Below are 23,885 nucleotides of genomic sequence, written 5' to 3' on the forward strand. Positions count from 1 at the left end.
ACAAATATTCCTGGAACAAGCCTTCCTTTCCATGGAGCTCAGTTCCTTGGCAGAGGGTGTCAGACTGGTTGGTCTAAGGGTAGAAAGAGGCTATTCTTCTCTTTAAAAATTGTACCTCTTGGTGGGTATGATGTGTCACCCAGCAGGCTCAGGAGGGAAAAGACGTAAGTGCTCACCCCCTCATCTCCAAGAGCTGTGCACTAAGCCACATTCCCACTCCGGAACGCAGAGGTAGACTTGCCCGGGGTGTGGGTGTCCTTCCTGCCCTGTGCCGCACCCATGGGATTCCCACATATGGGTTTCTCTGGATACAGCAGGAGCAGCCAGGCTTTAGAGGCTGGGCGACCAGATGACTCCTAAGGAGCCAGCTCATCACGTGGCCTCAGGCACAGCAATGCAGAGAACACAAAGGCCTGGAGGGAATTTTTAATTTATTTATCATGTTTGTAAGCTACAGATATTTACGTTTTCAGCAATAATTTATAATAGTTACACCTCATACTTCAACTGTTAGATCAGAGAGAACATTAAAGTACAAAGACTTCAAAAATGAGGTTACTGTGATGTATCATAAAAGGAATTAAAATTCGAAATATCAAAGACCTCACCTATCGGACTAAACATAAATCTTAAAACCTCCTATGAGCCTCTGAGCCTAAAATTACAAAACTTAGCGACTGCTTAAACCAAGGAATTAACAGTTCTGTGTTTTCAAGGTAAGAAAACAAAAAATGCTTTGGTAAGCTATCTTTAATACTAGTTTAAATGTTTCTGCCTTGTTTGTATCTTGAAAGACTGTATATAAGTACAGGCACAGCGTATATTTGAGACAACATCTCACAACTTTCATTTATTATAGGTTTCTCAATCATCTTTACATTTAATCAATGAGAAAAGTGATTCAGTCTCTTGAATTTTAAGTTAAAAAAATTAAAAAGTATTTCCAGGGACTCTTAAAGCTCTCTCCAAAAGTATAAAATATTATGTACTTTCAAAATCTTAAGCATTCACATTCTTTCTGAGACCAACACAGGATATAAACTTACTCTCCACATAGATGCTCATGTGCTTTTGGGCACACATAGCCTTAGAACAGTGGTCAAACAGCTCACAGGACCCCGTATTCCTCTTCATCCTGGACTGTGACGGTGACCACAGCCAGACCAGCCCCTCCCATCTGCCTTCCAGGTCAGATTCCCTGGCATTTATTAAGCTGTCACTCTTCGATGGGTTCTTCCTTGAGGGACTCAAGCTCATTCAATAAGTCTTTGCCAGCTGCTCCGGCTTTTGAAGCAAAGAGAACTGCTCCCTGCTTAAAACTGAGGTTCTTCAAACTCCGGGCATAATCTGCATATATAGCAGTGATGAGTTTCTGTAAACCATAGTTAAGGAAAAGAAGAGTAAAAAGGGCTGTGATGAGACTCTTCACAGGCTCCCAGAAGCAGGAAAGGTGAGTTGCGTCTGCTCTGCTGGCTGCTCGGAAGGGACCTGGCGTCCATAGCGGGCAGCACAGGATGAACACAGGAGCCTTTTCGCGGGCGGAGGGTGATTCCCGGCCACAGGACGCCATGTCTCAGTCTGTACCATCATTACCTTTCGCACCAGCTGAGTCCAAAGCTTCTCCTTCCAGAAGACCCAACCAACCTCCTCCCAGATTCTCCCATGACCTACACTCAACTAAATATTGGAAGATGAATGATAAGAGAGGAGAAACTTGACCTGCATATCCTCCTTCCATTTGAAAGTCTGTGAGGCTGGCAGTTTGGGGGCAGATATTTATTTCTGAATGTTCCCTATATCTGGATGTTGGGTTTTTAGAAAGCCCTGTCCTATTGTTTTTTTATTTTTATTTTTTTAAACAGCCTATTGGGTACTCTGTGCTGATGCTTTGATCCTCAAAATGGATACACTGAACCAGTCACCTTCCCAATGACTACGTGCATGATCTTGAGTAGGCTCAGGCTTTACTTTAATTTTAAAAAACTTTCAGTGTAGGGCTGGGTGGCTCATGCCTGTAATCTCAGCACTTTGGGAGGCCAAGGTGAGAGGATTGCTTGAGCTAGGAGTTCAAGACCAGCCTGGGCAACATAGTTAGACCTGGGTCACTACCCAAAAAAAAAAAAAAAAAAAAAAAAAAAAAAAAAAAAAGCCAGGCGCAATGGTGTGGACCTGTGGTCCCAGCTACTGGGGAGGATGAGGTGGCAGGATTGCTTGAGTCCAGGAAGTCAAGGCTGTAGTGAGCCATGATCATGCCACTCACTCCAGTCTGGGCAGAAGAGTGAGACCTTACCTCAAAAAAGGAAAAAAAAAATTTAGTTTAGTTTAATTTTCTGTAAAAAAAAAAAAAAATTATAAACACCCACAGAGAGAGAAAGAGGGAGAAAGAGAGAGAGAACCAAGTACCTGCCATGTAGAAATGAGAGCAAATGTAAGAATTTGAAGCAAAGTGCAGTGAGCAGCAGCAGGACCACGCAAGCACTGGCCCAAGTTCATTCGTTTCTGGTCCTGGGAGTTGCATTCTCAAGTTCATTCTTTTCAAAGAAACCAATGTTGCTCAAGTGACATTTAGAAGAAATAAAACGTTCTGGCTGATGGGTGGATCATAGCGGCTGGCCTGAGCAACACCCCTCTTTAAGTGCTGTATTTTGTCCCATATCATATTGTCACTAGAGGTGATCGTGGGAGTTTTTAGTTATTCCAGTATATTTTTTCTAGATAAATATATAAAACTTATTCCATGGAATGCCTGGTCTTGGAAAAGTACTATTTGAAAGTACCAGGTCCTTCTACCTGTTTCCCAAATCATTCCTTCATCTTCTTTTTAAGTTCAAACAAGACTTGGGGGCCCTGTCCTCTATAGTCCTTCCTCCCTCCCTCCATCCTAGTCAAAGCTGACGCCCATGGTGCAGCCACCTTCTTATCTGATTCTTTGTCCTCTAATTTCTCCCTCTTGCCTGGCTTTGGTGAATCAGAAAATCAGAACATGGATCTTTCACAATATAATATAGTTCCTGTCCAGGAAGCACAACTAAGGGAAATTCCAAAACCCATGCATGTCACTTTCTTCCTCGTCACTATGAACAGCCTTGCAAAGGATATCTGTGTCCTCAGTGACTTCAAATGCTCCATACTTGAGGCAAGCTTCCACAAATAAGGCCGCTCTATCAAAGTATCTCATGCTGCTCAACAGAACAAAACAAGAGTTATGCTTTGTGACTTATGTCACTGGTGGGCAGCAGCATCGAAGGGTATAAAGACATTTACACATTTTCCCTGGAAACCTGTGTACTGCATTAAGATACAAGCACTTTTCTAAGCCCTGGTTTATTAAAAAAAGGAGGGAAGAATACTCACATCTCCAAACCCAAGCTTTTTAAAATTAATACTGTAAAAAATTGTGAAATGGTTTAAATACACAAAAATCTACAGAGACATGACAAGTGCCCATGTACCCACTGTCCAGAGTTGACAAGTAATCTTTTGTCATATTTCCTTAATCTACCTCCCTTAGTTTTGAATAAATGAAATGCTCCACAATTAGTGATGGTTATTCCTCTTCCAGATTTTCAGACGGGATGTCTCCACCTCACTATGCCTTCTGTCACCTCTCCCCCTGCTCTCTGGGCCTCCTCTCAGTTGCTCTAGTCAAAGCTGAATGGACCCCAATTCTCTGAAGACTTTTAAATTCCTTTTTACTAGGTGCTGTTAGGTCTGATCAGTATATTAGTAGGAAACTATCATAGCTCCTAGACCAAATGAAGACGTAATGAACATGGACAGCTCCATTCTCCTTTGGGTTTTTTGACAAACCTGAAATGTATACTTCTCCTTTCACTTTACACATTGAGTACCATCACCTGCAAGAACCGCGAGAGAACATGAAGTGACTGCTCATGGGCAGGCCTGAGCAGCCCATGTGAACTCTCGGTTTACCTGTGAAGCATCTCTGCCACGCTGAAAAAGCAGCCCAGAGAGAGGAGGACCAGGAGAGCCTTTGATTTCTGATTGACTTGTGGAGAACAAAGGTGGTCAACCCACCGCTTTAAAACATCGGCACACTCCTCAGGATTCAAACGGACCTGAGAAAGATGCCCGTGTTAACAACAAAAACATCCTGCACTCTATAAAGAAAAAATAGTAATTCAGTTAAAGTGAGATATGTTTCTATGAAACACAGGCTAGGCTCTGCTTGACTAGCACACTGCCCTGAAGCTGCTGCATACTCTGAATGATGATAACAGTCTGTGCCTACAGGACCCAGGGCCTGGCTATACCTCTGGACTGTAGTTTCGGCTCAGACTCTGGGAGGAAGAGGAGGCAGCTGCTTTTACTTAATTGCTACCAATGCAAGATCCATTTTTAAATAAGTAATGCAATTTACACTCATAAAGAATAGGAAAAGGATGAAGGTCTCAAGACACTATTTGCAAAGCAGCTTTGCAGGCCAAAAAATGTTTCTAAGTCATAAGTCCAAAGTTCAGGACTCAGCTTTCTATCCCAAATGTTGAGGGCACCTATTGGAACTTGGAACCACCTACTTTTGCCAGCCATGCCGCCCGATTCCACTCGCCGTATGTCTGCAGGTAGCGGCAGGCATCTGCAGCCTTGTCTATCAGGCAGAGCAACTGAACGCCCTCTGAAAGACAAAAGCGCATCGCCTCAAGTGACATTGCAGCTCCTTCTCTGAGAAGTCATTAAAAAGTTAAATCCCCATTTGACCTTATCTAGTCTTGCCCATTTTATACCTACTGAAGACATTCTTTATTTAAATTTTGAAACATAATATTAAGAGTTTTACTGTTATTACTCAAGTAACCAGGGTAGGAAGCACAATACAGTCTGGAGAATAAGTAGGGAGAGCACAGTTCTCTCAAGGTTTTATTGTTCTGGTTTGCCTAGGATTGGTGGATTTATGCCTATGATCTCGGCAATTATTAACAGCGCCCCCTTTCACTCTGTAAAGTGTAAACAATTAATTCTGGTTTAGACAATTATAATCATCTGATTTATAGGTAGCAGTAATTTTTCTATTTTTCTTCAGCATATGTAAAAAAGAAAGAAATGTTCCTACTAATAAAATACTTTGCTGGGAACAAGGTCTCATTTTTCAGAGAGATGACAAATACATCAAGTGTGCCTTACCTGCCAATTTGCCATTGGCAATCATATTCGTTGCTACCAACTTAATGGTGCTCTGAGAGGGGCCTGATGAGGTGACAGTAGTGACTAAACAGGCTTTCAATGAATCACAGTAATAATGCTGATTATCTGCACTTGTTTCCAACAGCAACTGCACAGCTCTGTCTGTCTAGTAAGAGAAACGGTTTTTCTAATTATGAGAACATTTTCCTCCAACATAACTTTTTAAAATTCATAATGTGGAAAACTAAAGGAAAACACTCATTTTCAAAAAATGCAATTGAATATTTTGTTTACAAACAGAGATGCTACACTACTCTTTTGAGACAAACATAAAGCCAGAGTCTGGTGTATCTAGGTGCTCGAGTAATTGCCTATTTTAGCTTTGCACCAGTCAATTCAGACACAAAAACAAAACAAAACAAAACAAATAGCTGGGCTCCACTGGGCATTATGGAAGTCTAAATTACAAGCTGGTTAACCATATGTTTTTTTCTTATGAGGTTTATTGGTATTATTTTGAAAGAAGGCCTAAACTGTCTACAGGGAAGGAGGTACATTCAAGGGGAAAATATTATGAGATATATACATACAGATATATTGCTCTGAAATACGAATTAACTAGCAATTTAATGAAGCATGTAGAGTTATAAAAACTGACATACTTGACCCAAGAGTAGTAGCTGGTCTGTACATTTCCTTGTATGATCATAAGTTGACCGTTTCACTTCCTGTAGATTAACCCTTTCTAGCTGAAATTTCTAGAATTGGAAAAAAAAAGAAAAATTAAGCCTGGACTATAAGAGTTTGGAATTATTTAAATTTTACTGTACTTAATAAGATCATTTTAATAAACTACTTTGACTTTTCAGGTTACTAGATAATCAATTTTACAGCACTCCAAACATTTAATAAGAATTTGAACAGAAGAAATGTTGATAGATATTATCACTTGAATGCACACCTGCCTGCCTATAGAAACTGACACTTAAGTAGAGCTGGATACAAAACCTATGTACACTGAAGTATTCTGCAGGAGGTTAAAGAAATTATCATGCGGACAGCAAATTCAAATCAAGTGTATAAAGTATTTGTTATTTATAGAAAATTAACGACAGAATTAAAATGAAGCTAAGTTAAAAATGTAAGACAAACAATTAAGACTGTTTAATAATAACATTTTAATGTTTAGTAAAAAACTCAGTAATTGTCTATGAGCTTTTCAAATCTTGAATCAGGCTTTTTTTTTAATGCAAATGTACCAAGGGCTTCTTTCTTTTCTTTTTTTTTTTTTTTTTTTTGGAGACAGAGTCTTGCTCTGTTGCCCAGGCTGGAATGCAGTGGCATGATCTCAGCTCACTGCAACCTCCGCCTCCCGGGTTCAAGTGATTCTCCTTCCTCAGCCTCCTGAGTAGCTGGGACTACAGGCATGTGCCACCACACCCAGCTAATTTTCAAGGGCTTATTTCTATTACTGAACAGTAACTTAGTTTGAAAGTTTCCCAAGTTTAAGATACTGACAAAGATATAAGTAATCAAGATGACAGCTCTAAAGGTTTTGCTGTGTGAAGCAGACTACCTGAAAGTAGGCATTTTCGCAGAGCACATCATAGCATATATCCAGTGGGTTGCTCAGTTTGTCTCGAGGAACAGCTTCTTTAGGAGCTATTGTGCTGGCTGACTTTTCCTGGGATAAGCTGTGCAGGTAGTGGGCAGCGACAGTCCAGAAGTGCAGCTCCGATTCATCACCATAGAGCCTGGCAAGGATGAAGCAAAGTTTCGACTACTCTCACAGCACACCTGGCCTGGATGGCTTCCTAGAGTAGACTGAAGGACTGGAAGGGAGTGTTGTCACGTATCCACTGGGATACTGGCATGGGGCCTTGCAGGGTGAAAGGGAGAGGCAGCAAGTTCCCAGCCCTGCTACTGGGCCTCCAACAATACAGGGGCCTGACTGCACAGGACCCCTTCAGACCTCAACATCTTTCCGTTCTGTGTTAAGAACAATTATTTACCTGGTTTGCCATTAGCACACCTTTCAATGTGGGCCATTGATTCACATTAGGAAGAAGTTCCTCTGGGATAACTGGCTAGCTAAGGTATGAAAGTAATGTGCTATCTATTCTGTGGGGAGAGGAGTCTTTTTTATAAGTGACAAACTCTACTGTAAGTCAGGATATAGAGGTTATCACTTCTAAATATAATTTATTGGTATATTTAAATATATCTGTATCTGATATTTTAAAACATATTTTAAAAAGCTGTAGGAGGGAGTGCTTTCCAGAGAGAAGGCCCAGATCTCACATTTAAAATGCAATTTGATTTTTTCCCTATTTGTTATTACTACTGTCAAAATTATTTTAAGTTCAATCTAAAGGATGAACTGATACATTTTTCTAAAATCTAAGTGTTTGTAACTAAAAACCCTTAAAAGAAATGAGTTAACTTGAAATCCTATCTCTTATACAGAATAGATCAAACAATATTACCTTGAAACAAGCAGGCACCTCTGCAAGAGAGTGAATTCTGGATCAAGCAACAGTTTCTTTATGTCACTGTGGAAGGAATCCGGACAAAAGTAAGACAAAAGTTTTCAATCAAACAGTAAAGCATGGGGGTTGATCAATATACGCTTGAAATGAAAAATTCCAGTCAAATAACATGTTTAGAATTTACACAAGACAAGGTACTTTACCATAACCCTGAAATTATAAAAGTTGAAGGAGGCTGAGTGTTCTCAAGGCTTGGAGAAGCAGCAGCTTTCAGCTACCACAGGGAGCTGCAGCGCTCTCATTTCTGGTTTATAGGCTTACAACAGTTTTTGAAAGTAGCAGCTGCCTAACTACTGGAACAAGAATGCCATTGTTGACAAAATCATCAAGAACAGTAAATACTTTAAAGAAGATGACATTTGTAATTTACTCTGAAACTATTCCAAAAATAAAGTATCTAAGGAAGAATGGCTAGTGCTTTTATACATTCATATTTCTAAAATAGTAAAATACTGAATATTCACAGAACAGAAAGGAAGACATTCTTTAAATCTATAGTTTCCCATTTAAACATAAATGTTAATCTTTGCATAGAAAAAACTTATTTTGAATTTTACATCAATAAAATATCATGCTTAATTTGTTAAATAGTATAATTATATGTAACAGATTCTAGATTGCAAAAATGTGTTATGCTTTCCCCAAGAACTCCTTGTAGACCCGTATTTTTTCCTTATTCCCAGTACATTCTGTTAAATGCCCTTGGCTCTAGGGAGCACATTAATTTCTTAGCCAGACTTGTGCACACCAGCACCTGACACAGAGAACTCATTTTAGAAGCGGGAAGCAGACCCAGAATCACCCTGCGATTTGTCTCCCACTGTGAGGCTTCGTGGAGGTTTGTAGTAGAGGCAAGCTGAGCTACAAGGATGCTCACACTATGCATCTAGTCCTGCCTTGATGTGAGACCAGAGCAGCTGGTGCTCATGAACTTGGTGAAGACAGACGCTCTGTCACTATAACTACTGAATAAGTACTTTTTCTGCAAAACACAGACTCTAAAGGGAAGCAAACCTCTAAACAGAATGGTCTCTTCTTGGGCCACTAATATTTTCTAAAACATAACATTTTAATTTTGAAAAGTTGAATTGTATTTTTCTTTCTCATATTCCTATCTTCTACTAAAACATGGAGTGCTTACTTAGACAATGAATTCAACTGTTCTTGGAGGAGATTCTTTATTTCTTCATTTTCTGGATAGTCACTGTAAAGAAAAAATTTTGAATGAGTTCATTATCTCTTCACTTAAAACCATGTATTTCTTCACCTGAAAAAAGTTGTGTTAATATAGAGATGACCTTCTTTGTAGTTCTCGGTTAGAAATCTGGTTATAGACCAAAATAACAAAAATCTACTCAGGACCCCACCAATCAACTTTAATATCTGCTTTTATCTTATTGAGTCAAAAACAAGAAAATGAGTAAAGAAAGTCTCCTTGGCTTTCAAGAAACCAGGAAATTTATAAGCAGGCCTTAAAATCTATCAGGTTTAGATTCCTTTTAATGAAGAACTTAATGTTACTAAAGGAATCTGCTCATTCACTGATCTCTGCAGAATGAATATTCTGAGGAGACAGTGCTTGGAGAACAGACACTTCCTGGCATTATTTTTAAATCCCCCATCCGTGCTGCACATGGCAGGAGTTCAGTAATATTTGTGAACTTAATTAATAATCACTAATAGTTTCTGTGAATATTTTTTTGCAATGAGGCAAATATTGAGATTTATAAGACACAGTATATCCCTGAAGCTAATGATGCTGCTTTTAAAAAGAATGTGCCTGGCTCCAAATTCTCCTGCCTTCCATTGCCCTCTTCACACGCATCCTTTTCATCATCACGACACATCCATGTTCAGACCATAAGACAAGCACACAGCCACCTGAGAGCAATACACGCCCTCACAGCTCCTCACTGACCCACACTTCCACAAAGGCCCCTGGGAACCCAGAGGCAGCCTGGCAATTCTGTAGTGTCTCTGCCTTCTCTCGGCTTTAAAGGCTCCATTCCCTTTAAATGCTGGAGTACAGGCCATGGCTGACATTCATGGGTGTCTTTCAACCCCAAGTAAATTATGAAAGAAAAAGAAAAATGAAAAAACTTACACATGAGAAATGTCCAAAGAATACTGTCCATTCCAAGGCTGGTGTAATAAGAAGGCTTTCAAGACAAGAGAGGCCCTTGGAACAAGGAGATAGGGGCACCACACAGGCTCTAGACAACAAAGAAAGGTTTTTAAAAATAAAATGAAGTTTTATACTACAATGAAGCTTCAGCTATAAACCATTTACAGAGTAGTCAGCAAAGAGCAACAGGTAAATCTGGAACACCTGAGAGTATATTCAATGTAGTCACTGCTTAAGAAACACAAGCCAAGAGCAGAGAGAGTCTCTGCATTCAAATCTGATTAACATATTCTTCTTTTCCCCTTTTTTTTATTTTTTATTTTTTTTTTGAGACAACGCCTCGCTCTGTCACCTAGGCTGGAGTGCAGTGGTGTGATCTCGGCTCACTGCAACCTCTGCCTCCCGGGTTCAAGCGATTCTCCTGCCTCAGCCTCCCAAGTAACTGGGATTACAAGCACCTGCCACCATGCCTGGCTAATTTTTGCATTTTTAGTAGAGATGGGGTTTCACCATGTTGGCCAGGCTGGTCTCAAACTCCTGACCTCAGGTGATCTGCCCACCTTGGCCTCCCAAAGTGCTGGGATTATAGGCATAAGCCACCACGCCTGGCCTTCTTTTCCCCTTTTAAATTTAAGTATCCTGTGTGGAATACAACTCTGGTACTACTTGAATAAAGGATTCAATGCAATGATTCAACAAATAGCAACAAAGTTCATTATTTTTAAATATTAAAAATAAATATATTTACCTGTACGTACCTTTTGTACTTTTGTTTTTCCGAGACTATTCAACTAACATGGCCTATCGACCTTGAGTATGTCACTGAAGGGATCACGCCACCTGTGATCACTAGCATTCCCAGGTCTCACTTATAAAGGTAACTTGAACACAGGGGCTATCTTCTTAGACTCTAGGCCCTAGCATCCCCCACATCCAGCAGGTGGCTTACTTAGAACACTAACAAACAAGATTTGCCTAGTTGCCAACATGTTTCAGTGCAAAGAAGCAGAAGACCTAAAGGCTGCAATGTCCAGCAGCTCTGCTCTGACCACCCTACACTCTATCGGACTCGACCTTTGCTCCAATTTTCTAGGGATGCCCTGGCTTTTACAACTTGGCCTTACTACCAACTCCACTCCAGAATCCTGAAGAGCCTTTATCCATGGATCCCTTGAATAGATACAATTATGTAAAATGACACAAACTTATAAATGGTGTTGGCTTATTTAAGTGACTGTATTTGTCTGTTTTCATGCTGCTGTAAAGACCTACCTGAGACAGGGTAATTTATAAAGAAAAGAGGTTTAATTGATTCACAGTTCCATATGGCTGGGGAGGCAAACTTACAATCATGGCAGAAGGTGAAGGGGAAGCAAGGCACATCTTACATGGCAGCAGGAGAGAGCGAGCGAGGGGGCAAGTGCCACACTTTTAAGCCATCAGGTCTCCTAAGAACTCACTTACTATGGTGACAACAGTAAGGGGGAAATCTGCCCCCATGATCCAATCACCCCCTACCAGCTGCCTCCCCTGACCTGTGGGGATTACAATTTGACATGAGATTTGGGTGGAGACACAGAGCCAAATCGTATCAGTGATCCACATCAACTTTGGACTGTGCAATTATCTAGTATGATATCCAATATGATAGTCACTTAAAATATGGCTAGTATAATGAAGGAAATGAATGTCTGTCTTATTTAAACTTAAAAAGTGATTATTGATTCAGTCATTGGATAACTTTTAAATATGTTTGAAACAACTTGAATACATGACTACTTTTTCAACTGAAAATTTTATAAAATCTAAATAGAGCTTGACTGTTTCTGCTGAAAATTTATCCTATAAATTTAGAGGGCAATTCAAGTTATTTTACAATAAATGTAAAATACTCACTGAATTTTGAAGAATGAATAAAGAAAGTAAAATGTCTCACTAGTAACTTTTAATACTGATTATATGTTGAAATAAAACTTTGGATATATTGGCTTAAATAAAATTTTAATTAAAATCAATTTCATCTCTTTTTACTTTTTAAAATGTGGATACTAGAATTTAAACTTACCTATGTGGCTCACATTATGTTTCTATTGGAAAGCTCTGCTTTAGAAAACTTCATTCTATGTAGTTAAATAAAAATTAAATTATACATAAAATATTTTATGTGGATTTTTCAATTTAAAAGCCAGAAAGTGATTGGAAATATTTTTAATAATACATTTTTTTACACCCAAGAATTTTAATATTGATTCAGTAAAATCACTTAAAATGCAGTCCAAATTCAAAAGTCCCTTGTTATTCCCCACATGTCCTGACAGCTGTATTTTTTAAAATCTGGGGTCCAGTCAAGGCTGGTACACTGCATTGTCATGTCTCTTTAGTCTACTCCAATCTAAAATGGTCCTCTTCCTTTTTGGTTTTGGCCTTACATGACGTTTTCATTTTTGAAGAGTCCTGGTCAGCTGCTGTGGAGAATGCCCTATGTTCTAACTTGTCTGTTTTCTGATTATCAGATTTGGGTTAAACATTTTTGGCAGAGTCTGAACAAAGTATGCTGTGTACTTTTCACTGCATTGCACCAGACGGAACATGTTAGCTGTCTGGTTACAGGAAACACTAAATCTGATCATCTAGATAAGGGGTATTCACCAGAGCTCTTTCTTATCAGGGCACCTTCTCCCTTGTATAATTAATTAGTAAGTAATATGTGGGAGAAATATTGTCAGATTGAATTTCCTATTCTCAAACATCCTTTTACTTAGTGATTTGACATCCACAAGTGATCCTTGCTTGAATTAATTATTGTATCGGGGCTGCAAAGTGGTGATTTTCTAATCTTATTCTTTCCGCATTTGTCAGCTGGCATTCTTCTGTCCACCTGAGCTTTTGCTTCTTGCCCACTTCCCCTTTCCTTACTGTGACTATTACTATGGAGTGAGGGTTTCTTTGGTATTCTGCACTTACATCAATACCACCATTAGTTTTCATGATGCTCATACTACCCCCAATTTGACAGGAGAAGCCTCTTACGTCAGGTCCTCCTTGGTTTTTCAATTCCTTACTTGAATTCTGGCACCACAAGATGCCCCAGACCCATCTTGCACCTTCTGTGCCTCTGTCTTGAAATAAACTTTTTGTCCAAAGAGCTCTGGCTCCTTTTAGCCTGGAAATGGAACTTGCAAAGTAAAATCTGGGTGCCATGTGCACTCACTGCCATTGAGTGTCATTGCAAGAAAACTCTGTGAGCAGAGCCAGGGAATATACATGTTCAAGAAGTCATGATTTTTTACCAACCCAAATCCACCCCTGGAATGTTTCTTCCCACCACTGCCACTTCCCATCTGTATCTCCCTTTCTGTCAGCACAGATCTTGGTTTCCAAAAACTGCAATTTGGTTACTAATGTGTTCCAGACTACAACATGCACAAAACAGCTTCAGAATTACTAGTGCCACTGTCAACTACTCCGGTAAAGTTCAACATTCCTTAGCAATTCTGTCCTTAGAATATAAACCACTAAAGGTGTACAGTGAATGGGAAGTTCTGTGTTTTAGTTGTTTGAACTGTTTTTGTGTGTGTGTGTGGTTATGTTACCAATACTGTTGTTATACAGTTTGGTTCAACTGTGTCTTGCATTCAATTTTAGGGTTTGCTTTTTCTTTCACTCTTGTTTTCACTGTATATTTTGAATATATAAAATATAAAAATGGTTCAAAACTTGAAACTGTATAACAAAGATAAAGAAGTTTCACTGCTATCCCCATACTCTCCATTTTTCCATCTACATCTTCTAACTATTCTCCTTGGTTTCTGGATTATTCTGTGTATGTGCGGTGTGTGTTTTAGTAAGCAAACATGTGTGCATGAACCTATGTATAAAATCTGCCTTTGTACACAAGCAGGCCATACATGCTCTTTTACACTTGCATTTTTCACTTACACATATCCTGGATATCACTCTACATCAGGTCATAGAGCTATTCCTCACTATTTTACAGCTGCATAGATTATTCCATTCTGCAGACGTCCCCAAATTTATTCAACCAATCTCCTATGGCTAAGCAGTTTGGCTTTTTTCAAAATTTTGCTATGAATAACTTTGTGTGCATTTTGGTCACAGTGCAAATGTACATCTTAAGATAAATTCTTAGCACTGAGATTGCTGGGTAAAAAGGTAAATGTGCATGTAGCTCTGTTAGATATTGCCAAATTCCTTCCTATAGCGATCTTACTGTGAGCAATGGATGACAGTGCTTGTTTCCTCATAGCCTTGCCAACAGAGTATATTTTCAAGCTTTTGAATCTGACAGGTAAGAAACAATTTTAATTTGTATTTTACTCTTTTTTAAAAATTTACTTTTTAAAATTCTTTTTCTTCTTTTATCCTTACCAGTAGGAGGTCAAATATTTTTCTTATTATAAATAAAGTTGAGTATCATTTCATATGTTGAAACGCCATTTGCTTATGTTTTTCCCCTCTGTAGACAGTCTGTGACTTCTAAATTACTTTCCCCCGGGTAATCATTTGTATTTGGCTTTGCTTACTGAACACTTTCTTTTATTCTTACTAAAGCTTTTCTTTTGTTTTGAATTTTTTTTTTTAATTTCCACTTAGTCATCTTTTCTTGGAAAAATGAGGCTTATCTGACTACCTACAGAAGCACTGAACACTTAGCACTGAAAGGGATGCAGGTGGCTAGCTTACTTAACTTTCTTTGTATTCATCCCTCATAGACGACAATCTACATAATTCTCAAGTCAGCCCCGTTCATATTTTAGATAGTATATGTATATGTTTTAGGTAGATTCATGTAGATAGTTGTTGGTATTACATCACAGTATGTTTGGAAATGGTAAATGTCAGGGAAAAAAATTAACTGTACATAATAATCTTGGAATCGTTCAGGGAAAGTTCTCATGCTGCATGGTAATTTTTTAATGAACAAATGAAAAGATACAAGAGAATCCACGTAGAAGGCAGCATCAAGTGTTTACGTCATACAAGCAAGACAACATTTACCAAGTCTGAATAAAAGGAGGGAAATATCTTACTTTTAAAAACAAATATATGTTATTTTTCCAAAAGCAAAATATTGTTGACAGCATCCCAATGAGCATGAACAAACTGAAAGTGACCCTTACTACTTCCCTCCCTCAAATGAATTGAAATCTTTCTTCTGAAGGGTAAAGATCAGCCATGAAAAAGTAATAGGTGATCATCTCACAGATGGAGAAACTCACCTGCAAGAGCTCATTCACCTCTGAAAATTACACAATTAGAATGCAAAAGCAGTTAGCATCATTGCTGTTTGTCATAGATTCTGCTCCATCTGGGCTAAAGTTATGTGAGGTGTGAAGCGTAACACCCAGGTATTTAGCTACCTACATGACAGGAATGCAGAAAATCAGTAACCAAAGAGCCAAGAAGAAAAGCAGTAGAAAAAAGGTACTCCTCCACCACTTGGAAGTGGCAACATTAAGGTGAGCTGGAAGTCTGGGAAGGAAAGTATCCTATTTTGTGATTTTGTTCAGTGTGATTCAATGAGCGGGGAAAAAGAGCTAAGGAACACTACTGGCATTTAGGGCAGGAGAATTCTTCATTTGCGCCAGATCGTTCCAGGTTGTTTAGCATCCCTGGACCTCCCCACATCTGCAAGTCATTGTGAGACATTTCTGAATGCCCCAAGAGTTACTGAAAATGACTGTGGAAAGCTGTGGCAGATGAAGAGGAAAGCTTTGTGCATAAATGATTTCAGAAAGCTTCTTTCTATATATGCTTACTTAGGAAAAATGTGCTTAGCAGTGGCCTTTAACAATGGGGAGGAAATTAGGTTGAACAGTCCCTGATACCAAGTCAATACTATTTAAAGGGTGTGGAAACTGCAGGATACTAGAATGCTATTAAACAAGTCTCATATTCTTACATTCCTTTTAGATGCTGCTAGAAAGACTATTAAGATTTATTTTGATGGCACTTTGTGTCCTTGACAAATTAGGCAGCCGATAAGAAAGGTTCTCCAACTCGAAAAAAGGAATTCTAATCTTCTAATTTGTCTGACTGCCCCTCTTTATTGGAGGAAGAAGTGGCCTATCCAAGCTGTTCTAAAAAAATGTACAAGGTTGGGCGCGGTGGCTCACGCTTGTAATCCCAGCACTTTGGGAGGCCGAGGCGGGTGGATCACGAGGTCAGGAGATCCAGACCATCCTGGCTAACACGGTGAAACCCCGTCTCTACTAAAAATACAAAAAATCAGCCGGGCACGGTGGCAGGTGCCTGTAATCCCAGCTACTCGGGAGGCTGAGGCAGGAGAATGGCGTGAACCCGGGAGGCGGAGCTTGCAGTGAGCTGAGATCGCGCAACTGCACTCCAGCCTGGGCGACAGAGCGAAACTCCATCTCAAAAAAATAAATAAATAAAATAAAAATTTAAAAATGTACAGATGTGAATCAATATTTTATGTTCTCTACTTGTTATCGGGGAGAATTGAAGAAAACATAGGAAATACCAATGTTAGGACCTATTTTATTTTTATCCCATGTCAGTAAGCCCCAAATATACTTCTAATTCCTCAGAACAGAAATATATTACATCAGACTTTTTTTCCCCAAGACCAAATCGGCCATGAATCTGGAGGTGAACACACAGATGTCTTTGTCCTCACTCCACATTTACACTACCACAGTTTTCATTCTTTAACATTTATTAAGGGTTGTTCTGAGTTTGAAGTTCAATTTGTGGAATGAATACACAATTGCATTGACCTTTCCCGATTGCTATTTAGATATTTTTTCTCTTTCTGGCTGAGGCTGTAACATTAGAGATTGAAAAGAATTTTTAAAAAAAATCAGAAAAATTTTAAAAGAAACATGTGATCTAAAATCTGGCCACAGGCCAGATGTTCAAGTATGGTATTGAACATGGGTTAATATGATGGACTCCATTTCTGTAGTCAGTTTAATTTAAGAACAAGCCACACCTTGACTTTGGAGCGTTTTAGATTCAAATTTTATATTAAAAGTGAAGGAAACGCTCTTCGAACATTTAGATGGCAGTTCCACACTTCTTTATCTAGAATTAGTAACTAATTTTTTCAAAAACCACCCTTGAAGTTCCTTCAATTTCCTCAATACCTTTAGGTTTAAAATGAATACCAATGCTTGCCCTGTCCTAGGAGGCCATCCTGATGCTTCCCCAGAGCTGGCAGACAACTCAAGGACAGATATGGGAATGTAGGTCTTGAGTTCTGGCTTCACCTGATGGCAGTCAGTTACACAGTAAGAAGTAGTGGTGCCCAAATGCAGTGGGCAGGGGTGGGCAGTGACAAAAACCAAAACACCCCTAACGTAAGCTAAAGGCAGCCCCACTAACATTAGCAGCAACTCGGTAGTGCCTCAAGCATGAACACCAAAAACCAGGTTTTTAAAACCTTACTGTGTCTGAAGTGCCAAATATTGACTCTACAAAGGTTCAGAAAAGTCTCATCAAATTTTCTACATATCAGCCTGGAGTGTGCACCAAAGTTTTGCTGGGAGAATACTCAGGCAAGAAGTTCCCTCCTCTGCTCCAAGTAGGATCAAGTATTTTCCAAGGATGAACACTGTATTTCATCAGCCAAAAGCTGCCTTTTAAACTGATAAATGGATGCATTCACAATTGTCCTATTCTTTTTTTTTTTTAGAAGTCACATATGGGGTATATTCTACTAAAATGTTTTTTATTCTGGTAAAAAGCAATGTCAAAACAACCATACAAAACAGAGCAAGATACTGCAATCTCCTAATTTGCTTGACTGGTCATTTTACTAGTCACAGATTGGCATCAAAATTCATAATACTGAGAACAGTTTCCAAAGTGACTTTTCAATGATATATGATTGCAAAAGATATAAGGCCAGTATTAAAAAGCCAGCAGCCTTATCACTAGATTTATGTCCTCTGATGAGTTCGCCTAAATTCTGAGTAAGCCATTTTTATAAATGTAAACATCTTTTATCTTGTTAACCAAAGAAAAGAGTCAAAAAAGGGGCACTTAAAAAATCTGAGTTGAGAATGATTGACATCTATAGTTACAAAGATTGCAGCATCTCAGCAGTAAAAACACTCAAGCTTCAAGTTAATATATTTTCTTAAACTCAGATTCTAAGAAAATAAGACTGAAATGAAACAGAAGCAGCAGCTCTCTCCCCAAAATACAGGAGCTTGTGGCAAAGTAAAGACAGGTTTCAAAGCCCGCTATCATTAGGATTCCATACCGGTTAACTCTTGTTCATCCATTCTAAAGCACGCAGACTTCATAGACATCTCTAGGACTCTGATGCACCCATCATCTGAGGCCAAGATCACTTTATCTGATGTACACCAGTCCACATCCAATATACGAAAGGTCACATTTCTGCCACTTCTTAAACTGCTCACCATCTGAACCTTCAAGAGTGAATTTGGGCATCACTTCCAGACAGAAAACGAAGATCTTTATTATTCTAGATTAAATGGTCAAGGAAGACAGTCTGTGGCAAAGGCCCAGTTCAAGTTTAGAACTGAACAGCCTCTGGCAATCTATCTTCCACAAATAGGCAGCATTTTAAAGGTCTCAAAGACAGTGATAACACTGAAAAATAAATAAATCGGCTGGGCGCGGTGGCTCACGCCTATAATCCCAGGACTTTAGGAGGCCGAGGCGGGCAGATCACCTCAGGTCTGGAGTTAGAGACCAGCCTGCCCAACATGGCGAAACCCCGTCTCTACTAAAAATACAAAACATTAGCCGGGCGTGGTGGCACGTGCCTATAATCCCAGCTACTAGGGAGGCTGAGGCAGGAGAGTCACTTGAACCCAGGAGGTGGACGTTGCAGTAAGTCGAGATCGCGCCATTGCACTCCAGCCTGGGCGACAAGAGCGAAACTCCATATCAAAATAAAAAATAAAAATAAAATAAATAAATAAATAAATCTTGAGTTGTTACCTTTAGAACACAAATATCGTAAAGAAAATAATTTGTTATGGGAAACTTGACAAACTCATTAAGTAGTTTTCATTTCTAAATCAGAAAGAAGTTTTTTAACAAAGCACAGTTCCTATGGCTAACAATTTATTTACGTTTTATCCTCATGGAGAGGGCCTACCTCTTTAGTATCCCACACTTCAGCTCCATCATTGTACATTGCTATTAATTTTTGATTTCCTTTACCAGGAGCAAAACGAATCTTCCTCACCCAACTTCGGTGTGTAGGTATTCCTCTGAAGACAAAGAAACAAAAACATCAATACAATGTATCGTGAGATCTGGTCACCAGAAGCTATGTCTAAGGTCTCTCACTATTTCCATTTCTAACAGGTCTGATGATGGGAGAACCCTTTACTTGCTGGGACTGGGGGCCACATCTGACAGAAAGGGCCTGCCCTTTAAGGTCAGCTAAGACTTCTGCAGGGGCCACTTGCAGATAACTATCTCCTAAGAATGCTTGGCTCGAGGCCCATCCTCCCAAGTTTAGGTGAAGGGACGCAAGGGTCCAAGCTACACCTCCATGATTTTACTGATCCTGGTTGCCAAGTCACAAGCCTCTAATGGAACCATATCAAGATGTCATTTTTTGGCCGGGCGCGCTGGCTCACGCCTGTAATCCCAGCACTTTGGGAGGCTGAGGCAGGTGGATCACGAGGTCAGGAGATCGAGACCATCCTGGCTAACATGGTGAAACCCCGTCTCTACTAAAAACATACAAAAAAATTAGCCGGGCGTGGTGGTGGGCGTCCGTAGTCCCAGCTACTCCGGTGGCTGAGGCAGGAGAATGGCGTGAACCCAGGAGTTGGAGCTTGCAGTGAGCCGAGATCGCACCACTGCACTCCAGCCTGGGCGACAGAGCAAGACTCCATCTCAAAAAAAAAAAAAAAAAAAAAGTGTCTTTTTTTTTTTTTTTTTTTTTAATGAAATAACAAGATTTCATTCTTGGCTTATACCTGGATACTCTGCCTTTCAAGTCCCAGAAGTTTAAATTTCCATCCACATCTCCAAGCACTAATGTATCACCTTTCCAAGCGATGCAGGTAATACTACCCATACTTCCCTAGAAAACAACAGCAACAAACACATATAAATTTCACTATGCTGTATATGACATCATAATAAAGAAATATTTTAATAAAACTTAATTTAAAGGGCTGTGCTTTAGTATGCTTTTAGTCATCAAATCCTAAAACAGACTTCAGACACTAACAAAGAGCTACACTGCCTATCAATTTCAACTATGAAGAAATAGGAGATTTCAACTTGATAGACATTAAGTAGTTACTGGAACTAGATTTAAAGAGGGGATGTCTTTTGAGGAACAAATACCTCAAAAAAAAAAAAAAAAGGAAATTAAAGTAAGAAAAACAGAGAAGTAAAGGGAAGGTTTTCCAGAGAGCCAACTCAAACTTATCTCTCACTGCAAAAGGATAACTAAATCCATTCCAAGGGAAACTTAAAGCTCTTTTATAATTAATTACGTGGTGATTTTTCTATTGAAAAAAGGATCCAGATCTTCACTGACACCTTTTGGAACATTGTGGAATCATGAAGGTGAAGAGATGCTGTTTACTAAAGGCATATGCAGTTTAAATTCACAGAAAGCTTTGCACAGAAGTTACATATAGAAGCACAATATAAGAATGAAATGCTGCTGTAATCAACCTAACTTGGAGGAAGAAAGGAACTTGCAGTTCTAACAGATGCTCAGAGGCGGTATCATGGAGGGCTCAGCAGCCTGGGCTCTGCAGTCACACTGCCTGGGCTTGAATCCCAGCTTGAAACTGGTATGTGATTTGAGGCATGTTTACTTAACCTTTCTGTCTTGGATTTATTGTCAATAAAGTAGGGTAAGTTCATGAAACTTGAGTTGTTGCTAGTATTAATAAATTTATAAAGGCAAAGGCCTTAAAGCAATGCCTGCCATGCAGTAAATAGTCAATACATGTTAGCTATTAAATAATATTACTGCTCAATTACTTCTCTATTTATTAAAAGAAATCTTATTTTTGCATTTATTGTACAATATAAAAATTCAAACGGTATCCATGGTAAAAAGTAAGAAAACTCTAGTGGTTTGAATAATTGACCATTAGTACACTAGCATACACACTGAATATTGCATAAACTCTGGTAACACTCAAGAAACAAAACAAAAACTAGATTTAAAAATCAATATTATAATAAAGTCCATTAATAAAAAAACTTAAAGAAATGAAATTCTGTATATGAAGCAACACTTTAAGATACCTACTTTCCTAACCATATAATGGAATGTTTAATTAAGAAGTTGCCTTTGAAGAGACTTCTGAAACTAGGTCATAATAGACTCTGCAACTTCCTTCTTGCTTTCTCAGATCACTTACTCGAGGGGAGGCTGGCTGTCATGTCGTGAGAACACTCAAGCAGCCTTATGGAAAGATCAACATGAAGAAGAACTAAGGTCCCTCGTCAACAGCAGCATTAATGTCAAGATGGCCTGTGAGTCAGCCATCTTGGAAACAGATCCTTCTGTCCCATTACACTTCAAAAGAGTGTAGCCACAGCCAACATCTAGATTGTAACTTTATGAGACCCCAAAGCCACCTATAAAATTATGGGGGTTGGCATTCTACTAGAGCATTCCATTTTTAGATGGCAATTTAAAATAAATATGCCTATTTAAAAAAATCCCCTCATGCCTTCATTTAACCATTATAATAGCCTGCATTAGTTAACATAAACATTTTCATGATCCATCTATTAAAAACTATCTATGAGATGCATGCTGACACAAATGATTAATGGCAAAACTTTAGTTACAGATTCCACAAGGCCATAAGGATATATGTAAGTTAGTAAATGTTAATAATACTATTACACTTACAACCTGATTACTATTATCCAAAAATAATACTAGATTGTAAGTCAAATCCTTCAGGGTAATGCCTGAAATGGAAAGAAGACAGATACTGAAGTCAGACAGGCCTGAGTTTAAAACACTGCTCTGCCATATAAGTAAGCTGGGTAACTTTGGGAAAGTTACTTATTCTCCCACAGTTTTGTTATAGGTAAAATGGAGATAACTCCTCATGGATTATTACGGGGATAAAAATGAGCAGCACATAGTAAACATTTAATCAAAATAGTTACAGCGTTATTCTCTAGCAGTATGGAACAAGTTTAATTGATAATATCTCCTTAAATAAAGTTTATTTACGTTAGGCTTTTCTGAAGTTTCCAACTTAACTATGCCTTCACTGGATATGGAACCAACAAAACAAAATCTTCTTGATAAAGATTTAATCAAGGTTGTACTCACATCTGGTGGAATCCGAGCACTATCTTTTACTGAGTTTCCTTCAACAGTGAGATGATAAACTTGGCCATCACTATCGGTAAATACAAAATGTTCCCGGGCAGAGATGTTCTGACTAAGTTCAGATTTACTTTCTGCCTCCTGCAGCAAGCTTTGGGATAGTGAAACATAAGATAAAGATGTTTTTTTTTTCCCTAGAGTCATACCCATAATTAATTAACTTGCCCAAAGTACAGATGCATTAAGAGGAGGTCCAAAACTATTTTTTTTAAAGTCTGAAACTAATATTTGCCCAGCTAATTATGGGTAAACATGAATCACTCCTGAACAGCCATAACATCTGAGGAAGTTTACCCTGCACAGAGAGAAATAGTGATCTAAACTTAATACAAGAAAAATAAAATTCATAGAAGTTTTTGCTGTAGAACTGTGCTCAACAGAAGGGAGGCTGTACAGTGACCCAACATTATCTCTGAAGCTTTTTATCTGTAAGATTGGTATGTATGGGGATGATACACAAATTTAGGATTCCCAACACATTTTCTTTGGTATGCATAAATGATAATATGATCTATCTGTATGTCTATGCTATGTTCATTTGAATTTCAGAAGCTGAAGTGTACGGAGTAGAAGGGCACTCGGAATGATCACATTTACTAATAGATGCTGACGGGTGAATATTACTGCATATGTTATTAGTTACAATAAACAGCATAGTACAATTATAAAAATGATAAAATTAACTTTTTAGTAATCTGGGTATGTCCTGAAAGATGAAACTAAGTATGTTCAAAAGCAGAGTCCAACTTGCTACCACAGACACCTTCCGATGACACTTGTCAACTTCCCAGACATGATGCTAATGACACAAATGACAAGTGTCAAGAAACACTGTACTGTACCTGATCACAGATGATTCAACAATACTCAGCTCTGTGTCTGAGACTACGGTCTGGCGGGCCATGGCCTCTCGAGTAGCAAGTTGCTTCTTTCTCAGGCTCTTCAAGTTGTGAGATGGTGACCACTCCTGTAAAGCAAAAGCAGACAAACCTAGAAGTGCTAGGTTTCCTTCTGTCAAAGAATCATCCAGAAGAGCTGGGCACACACACCACTGCCCAGTATCATTTATTATTACTACACATGAATCCACATTTGTTTTTTAGATTTTACCTACTTAGAGAAAGGCTGAATGAATGCATTTTAATTGGAGCTTTTGTGGCAAACTTCCAAAAGGTCTGACCATTTGATGTTTTTATAAAATATTTACAAAATGAAAATAATGAATTCAACGATAGTATTGCCTATTCCTCGTCTCCTCCCCCATCTCTTACATGCACAGGATAAGACAATCACAGTTCTCCAACCAGGGTCCTTTATCATCCATAGATTCCTCCAAAATCACTTGTTTTATTTATATATTCTTTTATATTCCACCTATTGGAAAGCCTTTTAGTCCAATATCCTCGCAAATGTATAAGTTCTTAACATGTAGTTATTTCACATGTATTTCTAATTTACATAAATAGTATTGTGTTTATATGTGTGTGTGTGTGTGTGTGTGTGTGTGTGTGTATATATATATACTTCATCCTGTTTCTTACTCTTTCCACTGTATTTAAGTCCTCTTCCTCCTGTTTCTGCGTGCTACGTAACACTCCAGGGGTGCATCAGCCAATTGTTAATCTGTCTCCTCTCTCAGTAAAAACACGCAGATGGTCTCCAAACTCACATCATGACAAAACACACCAGTCAATATCCTTGCAAAAGT

General features: G+C 38.8%; 1 protein-coding gene across 3 annotated transcripts in view; it reads right to left on the reverse strand.

Moving 5' to 3' along the window:
- Nucleotides 1–414: 414 nt before the first annotated feature.
- The window catches only part of WDR11 (WD repeat domain 11), a 63,248-nt gene continuing 39,777 nt past the window's right edge, over nucleotides 415–23,885 (reverse strand). Inside the window, exons 15-29 of one of the 3 annotated variants that reach the window (XM_063625048.1) lie at nucleotides 23,020–23,144; nucleotides 22,121–22,268; nucleotides 19,773–19,879; nucleotides 18,938–19,052; nucleotides 18,068–18,239; nucleotides 9,796–9,904; nucleotides 8,833–8,895; nucleotides 7,629–7,694; nucleotides 6,719–6,896; nucleotides 5,805–5,900; nucleotides 5,143–5,308; nucleotides 4,539–4,636; nucleotides 3,934–4,079; nucleotides 3,112–3,179; nucleotides 415–1,384 (exon numbers count right to left, since the gene is read on the reverse strand). In XM_063625048.1, the coding sequence (XP_063481118.1) occupies nucleotides 1,314–1,384; nucleotides 3,112–3,179; nucleotides 3,934–4,079; nucleotides 4,539–4,636; nucleotides 5,143–5,308; nucleotides 5,805–5,900; nucleotides 6,719–6,896; nucleotides 7,629–7,694; nucleotides 8,833–8,895; nucleotides 9,796–9,904; nucleotides 18,068–18,239; nucleotides 18,938–19,052; nucleotides 19,773–19,879; nucleotides 22,121–22,268; nucleotides 23,020–23,144 (1,728 nt within the window). In that variant the 3' untranslated portion in view covers nucleotides 415–1,313. Of the gene's footprint in view, nucleotides 1,385–3,099; nucleotides 3,180–3,933; nucleotides 4,080–4,538; nucleotides 4,637–5,142; nucleotides 5,309–5,804; nucleotides 5,901–6,718; nucleotides 6,897–7,628; nucleotides 7,695–8,832; nucleotides 8,896–9,795; nucleotides 9,905–18,067; nucleotides 18,240–18,937; nucleotides 19,053–19,772; nucleotides 19,880–22,120; nucleotides 22,269–23,019; nucleotides 23,145–23,885 lie in introns of those variants that run through there. The other 2 variants (XM_055247030.2, XR_010117440.1) reach the window with 2 other exon arrangements.

The sequence above is a fragment of the Symphalangus syndactylus genome, chromosome 2 (genome assembly GCF_028878055.3).
Source record: "Symphalangus syndactylus isolate Jambi chromosome 2, NHGRI_mSymSyn1-v2.1_pri, whole genome shotgun sequence".
In the NCBI taxonomy this organism is placed as follows: Eukaryota; Metazoa; Chordata; class Mammalia; order Primates; family Hylobatidae; genus Symphalangus; species Symphalangus syndactylus.